We start from the raw sequence: 10208 nt of genomic DNA on the forward strand, positions 1-10208 counted from the left end.
GCCGGTTATTTGAACCCGCGTACTAAGAGTCATGAGGTGGGAACGTTACCTCTAGACTACGGAGGCCACTAGGCATTGGTTCTATCTAAAAGAGTTGTCAAGGGTTAAGAGTACATTTGTTTATTAATGAAAGAACACAGACTTCTAAGAATACCATACCGTCCATATGGGTTCTGCTTGTCAATTATTTAATTTCTTCACCAATTTTCACAGAACTTGGTATAAATATTATTCCATAGACAGCCATTCCTATCATACTTTTTAAAATGCTACATTCATTACTAATAACACGATCTTGCAACAACACTAACGTCACTGAAAACATGGCCCTGCAATGATGTAGAGCAACAGATCTTTAAAAATTATCCAGTCTTTATTAAGGTAAAATTTGTACAGACTGTAAAACAAAAAACTGATGGCTGAAAGAAATCTTAGCTTTTGGTTTGAAGGTGATAACTATTGAACAATTGGACCTAGGCATGTGAAATCTAGTGCAGAGTAACATTTTTAGGCTACCCGTTCTGTGAAGAATGTTTTTTACATATATTACATTACATTGTGTAACACCGTGTCTGTGTTATGTCAGAGAAAGTCCCCCCTTTTACTACCTTCCCCCTTCCACTGTTCCACTTCCTGGTTCCAGATGGCTGAGGTCCAGCATGAGTGATCCATTCTGTTGTGGGAGCTTGAACTGTTCAGTAGATTCACTCTTCTCCTGGTCTGTACGATTTTGATTGGTTGATTGCCGGAGACCTATTACCTCCATGGACTTACATTGTATTCGCATTTAGAATTTAATATATATATTGTCATTTGATATATTTGTTATAGTGGCTTTGAGTTGGTACGTCCTACCCAAAAACCAAATTTCGGTCTTCAAGACCTTTTCACGTTTCAATTGCATTGTATTCCATGGTTCCAAAGTTAATCAAAATGACTGTAGGATGTGGAATACGTCGTATAAATACAAAACATGTGTACAGTCCCAATGGAGTTCTCACACAAGAGAAACCAAGAATATAGTGACTACATACAAGGCTATATAAAGATACATAAGTTATTTTCTAGACAATAGGTATTCATCAACAGAGTAGAATGAATGTGTATTTAAGTATCATTTCAGTGCTATTTTAAATCATGCCTTTTCATTCATAAGACCTTTGAGATCAGATGGTACATTAAAAATGTTGATCCCAGCATAATATGCACTTTTCTGAAAGCATGACAGGTTAGCACCTGGTTTATGAAGACAGTGTTTGTGTCTTGTGTTAACACTGTGTACATCCACATTCACCTTAAAATGTTCTTCATTATTTGTAATGAAGTTTATCAATTAATATATATATTCACAAGGCAAAGTTAAGACTGTAGCCTCTTAAATAAACCTCTACGGGAATTATGGGATTTGACACCAATCATGATTCTAACAATTTTCTTTTGCAATGTAAATACCTTTTTACTGTTAGATGAATTACCTCAGAAAATTATTCCATACTTCATTAAAGAGTGAACATAAGCAAAATAGACTGATTTGAGAGTGTCAGTTTTACTAATATGTAATAGGAATCTGACTGCATAACATGCTCTACTTAGCTTTGGAATCAACTGATCAATATGGTTTTTCCAGTTTAAATGATTATCAATTTGCAAGCCAAGGAATTTTGTGTTTACTCCCTCTTCTACATATTTATCATTATATCCTATATTTAATGGATACTGTGGTGAGTTTTTTGTTATAAATTTTATTACATTTGTTTTTTCTAGGTTCAGGGACAGCTTATTTGCAGAAAACCATTTACTCATTTGCGAAAGAACCTTGCTCGATAACATGCAGAAATCACGTAAATTTTTACCACACATTATAACACTAGTGTCATCTGCAAATATTATAGGTGCTGTGTAGGAGGGAGGTCATTTATATAAATTATGAAAAGCAAAGGGCCCAAAATTGACCCCTGTGGAACTCCACAGTAATCTAAATCTAATTGTGTAATCTAAATTCTCCAGTTTGAGTAGGTACTTTTAATTGAATTTGACGATTTCATTTCAATCTTTTGTTTTCTGTTAGGTAGGATCTGAACCAACTTAACGTTGTTCCTTGAATGCCAAAAAATATAACTTAGTTAATAAAATTTCATGATTTACAGTCAAAAGCCCTTGCCAAGTCACAGAATATTCCACTAACATGCATTTTTTGTTAATAGATTTTAACAAACTGTCTGTTAACTTAAAGGCTACATTTTCAATGGAAATTCCTTTCCTAAAGCCAAACTGTTCTGGGAATAGCATATTGTTACTCTGAAAATAATGGTTTAACCTGTTGTGCATAACTTTATCAAGTACTTTAGAGAAAGTAGTTAGCAGTGAAACTGGCCTGTAGTTTGACATACTAGTCTTGTCCCCTTTTTTATATAGTGGTCTTACTACTGAAATCTTAAAGACGATCAGGAAAGTTCCCTGTGGATAGTGCGTGATTACAGATGTGATTTAATGGGCTACTGATTAGAGCTGCACAGACTTTTAAAATTTTACTTCTTATTCCATCATAACCTGAAGAGTTTTTTGTTTTGAGGGAATGTATTATAATTTTTATTTCAGTTTCAGTGGTTGGAATGGTTTTAATACCAGGGAATTTTCTAGGAAATGCTTCTCTTAAAAATGAAATGACATTATCTCCCACTTCTTGATGCAAGTTTAGATTTTCTGTAATTGTTAGGAAAAAAGTATTGAAGGCATCTGCAATTTCTCCTGGGTCCTCAACTTTTTCATCATTTATAAGGAGAGATGGTATCTGTTCAGTCAGATGTGATTTTCCTGTTTCATGTTTTATTATATTTCAGGTTGTTTTTATCTGATTATTCGATGTTGCTATAAGCTTACAGTAATGCTGCCTTTTAGCCTCTTTTATAACTCTACTCAGGATTTTGCTATACCTCATGTAGGGATTATTACTGCTCCTGCTGTCTATATACAGACACCTTTTATGTTTACAAGATATTTTTATTCCTTGTGTAATCCAGTGGTTTTTTATTCTACTTACACATTTATTCTGCATAGGAAAACTGGCTTCAAAGATATGTAGAAAAATATATAAAAAAGGAGTTAAACTTATAATTTTCTATCCTTATTTTTGAAAACAGGTTCCCATGTATCATTTTCTAATAGATGTTGAAACTCAGCAATGGTTTCACTATTTATTTTTCTGGTTCTCTGTTTCAAGGGTGTTGAATTTACTTCCGCAATAATATTATTAACTGTAAGAAATTGATAATCATGGTCAAAGAGGCCATTGACTATAGGAGATGTACAAGAAGAGCTTAACCTTGCATTATATAAAAAGATATTATCAATGGCGGTGTTTGAGGAATTTTGAACTCTTGTTGCGAAATTCACTGTGTGTGACAGACTGTATGTCCTTATTAAAAAGTTTACTTGTTTTTTCTGACTGCTTTCATTTAAATGGTTTATGTTTATGTCTCCATAGATGATTATAAACTCAGACTCTGGATTGTACAGATATTTTAAAGTTGCATCTAGTCTCCTTAGAAATTCATTAACCTCTCCTGAAGGGGCTCTGTACAAGCATAATATAATTAGGGGAGATGTTTTAGTTACTAGAAGTATTGCACAGATTTCAAAGTCTTGCTCCTTACAGTGATGAGAAATATCAATTTTACTGAAATGTAGATATCTTAACAAAAATACACACTCCTTCCCTCTGTAGGCTCTTTCAGCAAAAACTTGAGCCTAACAGGTAACCATTCATTGAGAGCAGCAATTCCTGTTCAACCATGTGATGTTCACTTATAATATGTGAGGGTTTATGTTGTCTATTTCAAAAGAGTGTAGTAATTCATCACTTTTGCTTCTCAAGCCTCTGATATTTTGGTGAAAGATATTTATTGAATTTAATGTTTCTGTATTTTGTCCGTGAATTTCCAAGACTGCTGGACTGCATTTAACATACATTAGGCATCTTGGTGCTTTTGAATTTAATCTAAAAAAGGAGACGCCCTAGCATTGGTTATAACAGGAATACCGCTTATACCTGACCCACAACTACCAACAACCCTCTCAGCAATAAGCTGCGTGAGCCTCTTCTTGCCATAAGAGCTCAGGTGCAGGCTATGCACTGTGTAATCTTCCCTCTCAATTCATGATGTGTCAATGACACCAGTGTGAGACATGTCAATGACCCACCAGGGCCCGATCAAGCCTTAGATTCATGCTCCTGACCCTCCCATTCATCCATGGCTTGTCATGCCTCTCAAAGAGGCTGACAAATCCCACATTGGTGTTTGACGTCCTCTCTGCAATGTAGTTGAGATCATTTTCAATTGAATAATGATAGTTTCTATCCAGGCTACTTCCTGGCCCTCCCACTATAATAATGATCTTGCTTGGTAAGGCCTTTACCAAGCTTCCCTATATACTCAACAACCTTTGCAAGAGGAGCATTTGGTTTGAAAATGCTACATATGGAAAATTTAGTTTCCAGATTTTCTTGAAGCATGGGGCCAGTTTCCCTACCATGACTACTTCATAGTAATTTTTATTTTATTTTATTTTTAGTAATTCTTATTTTTATTTTTCTCTGTCTTCACTGTGACAGATTTTAGTTCCTTGCCTTTATGCTTCAACAAAACTGGGGTTTGCCGACCCAGTTCCAGTGCATCTGTCTCTCACACTGAATTTATGGTTCAGCTGAACTTGACTAGCATCATTTGCAAAGAACCTATGGAATCTGGAATTGGATTTTTTTTTTAATTTCCTGAATTATCCTGCTGCATGAAGTTACTGCTGACATTCCCTCCTTTCAGCTTACCATTTTCTTCTCTAGCTGCCTTTAATTCTTTTTCCAGGTGCCTGATTCTCTCCTCCTGTTGCTTCACATATTTCTGGTACTTACATGGGATACAATACAATGGCTTGCTCCTGTCTGGTGTGCCGGGGGTAGTGAGTGCACAGTTTAAGTGGAAGCAGTAGCCACAGTCTGTACAAATTAGGCCATTAATGACCCATCTCCGACAAGCTCTGCATTTACCAGAAAGGCTATTTGTACCAGACATCATTATAGCTATGAATACTAATAATATATTCCTTATTTGCTAGATGCTACTAATGAAACTTCAAAACCAGAAATAGAATAAATTCTTTTAGGGTGACTCACTGTACAGATTCGATTGTCAGGAGTTAAAATCTCAAATTCCTGTGCACTTCTCTTATATATCACCAAATGAATACAGTAACAGATTATCTGACTAATAATTTTGTTACTTATATTCAACACTTTGGGGAAAAAGAAACAAAGAGAAAAAACACTATTCTGATGCATTTCACTCGAAATAACTTTCTGATGCACTTCACTGTGAAATCGGTAGTACACTTACAATTCCAGTAATTAATAATCCAGATTCGATAAACATCAATACACTCACATAAATAACAAACTAGAATACTATATTACAATGACGCAGAATTTTTACAGAAACTCACAGTTTCAGGGTCTGTAAGTGTAACATGTAGGCCAATATGGCAGACTATTATGTGGCAATGCAACAGATCCGCTGGTATAATTGAATTCCCTTTTTTCTAAACAAAATCCTTATTATGTACAAAGAAATGAATATTCTTATTTATGATAGCAGTCGTATAATTTGTACTACATGTTTAAGGTCTATTTAAAACATTACTCATGAAGTCCCTGTAAGCTGCATAAGATCTAAGAATTTCACGGCAGTGAAGACTCATACAGCGGTCTTCTGGCTTATGACACCATGTTGTAGTCTGGTAGATGGTTACAAATGTTTCAAAGTACTAGACTGCCTCCACTTCCAGGGTTGAAGATAGAGGCAGGATGGTCCTTGTAAATTATGAATTATAAGGTAAGCATACAAGAAACAAATATAGAGAACATATGACATAACATATATTCCAACTATCTGCTTTTATGGATGAGTATTCTTTTCAGCTGTCAATAGATTATAAACAAAATTTGTGAATGCTAATAATGTATTACTTACTCAAAACTTTTAATCTTTGATGAGCCAGCTCAAAATCATGTTCCCTCATATGTATTTCCTCTTCTTTTGCTGCAAGCATTTGTCTTTGTTCTGCTTTCTGTGACATCTTTAAAGAAATTAAACATTATTATCAGTGTGTTACTGAGAAAAAGCAAAAGAATGTTACATTAAATTCAGAAGTAAATGAATCTAAGAAGTAACTCCATGTAAGAAAATATTATGAGTATTTCTACTTTAAATGTTGCGAATTATCTCTCTACTTACTCTTTTTAAAGCCAAGTTCTTTCGTATATGGTCCACTTCATGACTAGGTCGTATTTCTCTCATGACACGTTCAAACACTGCCTTTCTTTCATTGTTACAAAGTCTGAGAGGGAAGATTAATTTGTCAGAAAAGAAATAAGGTAAATGCTCCATAATTTCTGATCAAAACAAAAGAGCCCATAAATCATGCATTTTGCACTGCCATCACACATTTATTAGAGATATATTTAGGCAAAGTCAATTTATAAACCGGCAATAAAACACAATTTTTACTTACGAGTACAAGGGTACATGGTAGTGTAGTTGGTTGAGGCACTATGCTACAAGCTGGAAGGTCAGAGGATTGAATCCCAATGACATCATTGGATTTTTCAATTTACCTAATCCTTCCAGCCACACTATGACTCTGGGGTCAACTCAACCTCTTAACAGAATTGAGTACTGGGAATTTTCCTGGGGGGGTAAAAAGGCGGCCAGCATGTAAGGCTGACAACCTTACCGCCCTCTATGAGCCAACTGTCTAGAAGATGTGGGAGCCTCGACCTCTTACACCCCTATGGGCCTTGAGGGCTTGTTACTTATGAGTTAGCATGCTAGACTTGTGCATATATAGTCAATGGATATCTAAATACTGCCATGTGTTTGTGACTACACACAAGGTTTGGATTGACAATTGAGTTTATTGAACATCTATAACTTGTAATTGCAATTTATTATAACAGTCACACTAATTTACACATTCTACGAATAACTACAACTACAGTGTGCATAGTCTCCTGTTGGTCACTAGTCATTACTAGGTAGTGGATGCTAACTGTGAAACTCAAGACTGCTACCTGTCAACTCACTGGCTTCTGTCTGGTCCTCATTATATTACCTCAGTATGGACATAGAAAACACCGTGTCCAACAGTTCTCCCAGTACAGAGTGCGAAGACAAATTTGGACCAAAAAAAGGATAAAATGGAATGGGGTTTGAGAAAACTGCATAATGAATATCTTCATAATGTATGCTCTTTGCCATTATAATTAGAATGATGGTGTCACGGAGGATGCCATGGGCAGCGCATGTAGCATGCATACTGGAGAAGAGAAATACATGTAGGATAGAGAGTACTGGAGGGTTCTTATTAACATGGTAATGAACCTTCAGGATCCATAGAATGTTTGGAAATTCTTGAGAAGCTGAGCTACTTGCAGTTTCTCAAGGACGCAGTTCCATGTGTTAGTTTCGTCTGAGGCGTCCTTGATGTGAATAAAACAGTCTGAAGTCCCAAACCAAACAGAGAAAAAGTGCCGCAATAAGCACAATAAATTCTCCTTTTGACATATTGTATCATATGTTTTACTAACTGACTGTTTATTTAAAACAAATTCAGGATCTTTGTTTTGGGCCCATTTGTTGACATCTCTCATAAAAAACCTTCACTGCTCCCTGGATGGTCAATGGCTCCCACTTTGAGAAACTGATATTGGGTAAAACTAGTCCACAAGGACTACTACGTTATCATGAAGAGGAAGTGTGTGCGATCTAGTGACCCAGACAGCTGCGCTCGCTGGCAGTTGTGTAAGCTCCTGGTAGGGCCACCTATGCTAGACAGGTCAAAGGGTAGAGGACAGAGGAAGTGTAGTCCCTGGTCCTCCAGGTTTGGGGTTGGGAGCATGGCTAATGACCCCACCTGATAAGAACATACTGTTACAAAATCATAAACGCCAAGATACAAGCAGAGATGTAACGCCCGTAAAGAACAAGTAAAACTATTTAACACTGGCACATCACAAAATTCTGTCCACTCCTGACACACTCTCAAGTTTGTGTGAACATTTTCTTCCACTTATTTTAATAACCATAGGATTTGTTATAGAAAACGTGAATGTTTAACCACGGTGAATAATATCAATATATTTTGATCCACAGGATAAAATAATAATGAAAATGAAATGAAATTTCGATTCAAAATGCGTCAGAGAAACCACGCCTTAGATTACCAACCACTAGCAAAGTTACCCTACATAATTCAATTTTAATATTACATAATAACTGCACATCTATATTTGTCTCACATAACTCACAAATACTCACTTCCTGAAAACTTCCGATGAGTTTCTTCCAGGAATAATACCCATTGCTCTTGTCCAAATTTGCATTTCTGTTTCAAGTCTACTTGCCCCCTTTCTAGACATTTCAACAAACACGGGGAAGGTAACGGGTACAGAAATTAAATATACTCAGGCACTAATCGGATACTACGATACCGCTGATCTCATATTTCCCAAAGTAAGGAAAATGAAAGGGACAAACACTTTCCTTGGAATTACATCTAATCCACAAATTTTAAATTGTCAAGACCTGCTTTGTAATTGGTTCAAATCAAATTAGCATGCTTTATTGTGATTGGCTCAGATGGGAATTACACCTTGCAAAGATTCCCGTGCGCTTGGTTCAAGTAACTCTATTGGCCGCAATTTAGATGCTACATCACCCTCAAAGATACAGAGAGCCTGAAGGAGCAATCACATACATTTAACGACAGAAATTCGCGGGAAATTTTAGCCCCACCATATTGGCCAAAACATTCCCCACGGAATAAAGACTCAATTCAACATGGCTACCAACAGCTATATGAGTACCTCCATGGGATTTTTATTTCTTCCACGTTTATTACCTTTATTACAGAGTCTGCTATAAGGGCGAGAGCGCACCAAGGAAACTGGTAACCGTAAAGAAAACGCAATTTCCGAGAAAAATCGTCGATTTCAAACAGGCAACTGGTTTCCAGATTAGCAGTTGCACACTGAGGAAACTCATGTTTGATTAGTTGCTAATATTATCTTAAGTGGGTATGTTCGCCTGACGTAATGCATGATTGTAAGCAAAAGTAAAGGTATCCCCGTACCAGGCCGTCGAGGCCAATAGGTTTGTGAAATGTTGAGGTTCCGACATTTTCTAGACAATCGGCTCAGATGGCGGCAAGGTTGTCAGCCCTACACGCCGGCCGCCCTATACCCACGAGAACATTCCAAGAATATTCCTGGTACTTATTTCTGTTAGAGACTGAGTCGACCCCAGGGCCATAGCGCGGCTGGAAGGATTAGGTCAATTTAAAAAATCCAATGACCTCATTGGGACTTGAACCCGCGACCTTCCGGCTTGTAGCATAGTGCCTCAACCAACTACACCACCACATGCCCCCAGTGCATGACTGTACTATATTTTAATAACAGCAGTATCATGTTGAAATCTCAAACAGCTTCGAAACTTCGGAAAACTTAGACGCTGAGGTGGATATTAGATACAACTTGGGAATATCAAAATTTCAGCTAAGGAATTGAAGAAGTATAAGCCTTGGTTCAATGAAGGTTACTCGAAATAATTAGATAAAAGGTAAGCCAAACTGCAGTGGTTAACAGGATCCAAGCGAATGAAATGGGAATAATCTGAACAATATAAGACATGAAGCCAGGATGCATATCAGAAATGAAATGATGGGCCATTTGAAAGACAAAAGAAACTTGTAACAACCAGTAAGATCAAGAAAATCAGAGACAGGTATAGAGGAATAAATGAATTTAAGAGGTGTTACCAACCTAGAAGTAAGTTAGTGACGGATGAGAATGGTGATATGCACGTAGATTTCCACATTTTAAATAGGTGGAGGAACTACTATACTCCTAATTACTGAATGTACATAGGATCAGCAATATTAGGCAGATAGAAATACCATACATATAGCTGAGCTGTTAGTACCTGATCCCAGTCCTATTGAGTTGAAATTGCTACTGCAAAGTTGAAAAGGTGATCACATTTCATCAGAACTGATTCAAGCAGGAGGTGAGACTTACCATCTAAGATCCAGAAACTCATTAATTCTGTTTGGAATATGGAAGAATTGCTTGTTATTGGAAGAAGTCTGTTATTGTA

At 36.6% G+C, this 10208-nt stretch overlaps 1 protein-coding gene across 1 annotated transcript in view; it reads right to left on the minus strand.

The window, feature by feature from the left end:
* Window positions 1-8784, minus strand: part of LOC111862430 — a 34796-nt gene extending 26012 nt beyond the window's left edge. Inside the window, exons 1-3 of the mRNA XM_023847818.2 lie at window positions 8370-8784; window positions 6288-6390; window positions 6024-6129 (exon numbers count right to left, since the gene is read on the minus strand). Coding sequence (XP_023703586.1) covers window positions 6024-6129; window positions 6288-6390; window positions 8370-8470 — 310 coding nt within the window. The 5' untranslated portion in view covers window positions 8471-8784. The remainder of the gene's footprint in view (window positions 1-6023; window positions 6130-6287; window positions 6391-8369) is intronic.
* Between the last annotated feature and the right edge of the window lie 1424 nt (window positions 8785-10208).

Source organism: Cryptotermes secundus, unplaced genomic scaffold (assembly GCF_002891405.2).
Source record: "Cryptotermes secundus unplaced genomic scaffold, Csec_1.0 scaffold741, whole genome shotgun sequence".
NCBI classification, from domain to species: Eukaryota; Metazoa; Arthropoda; class Insecta; order Blattodea; family Kalotermitidae; genus Cryptotermes; species Cryptotermes secundus.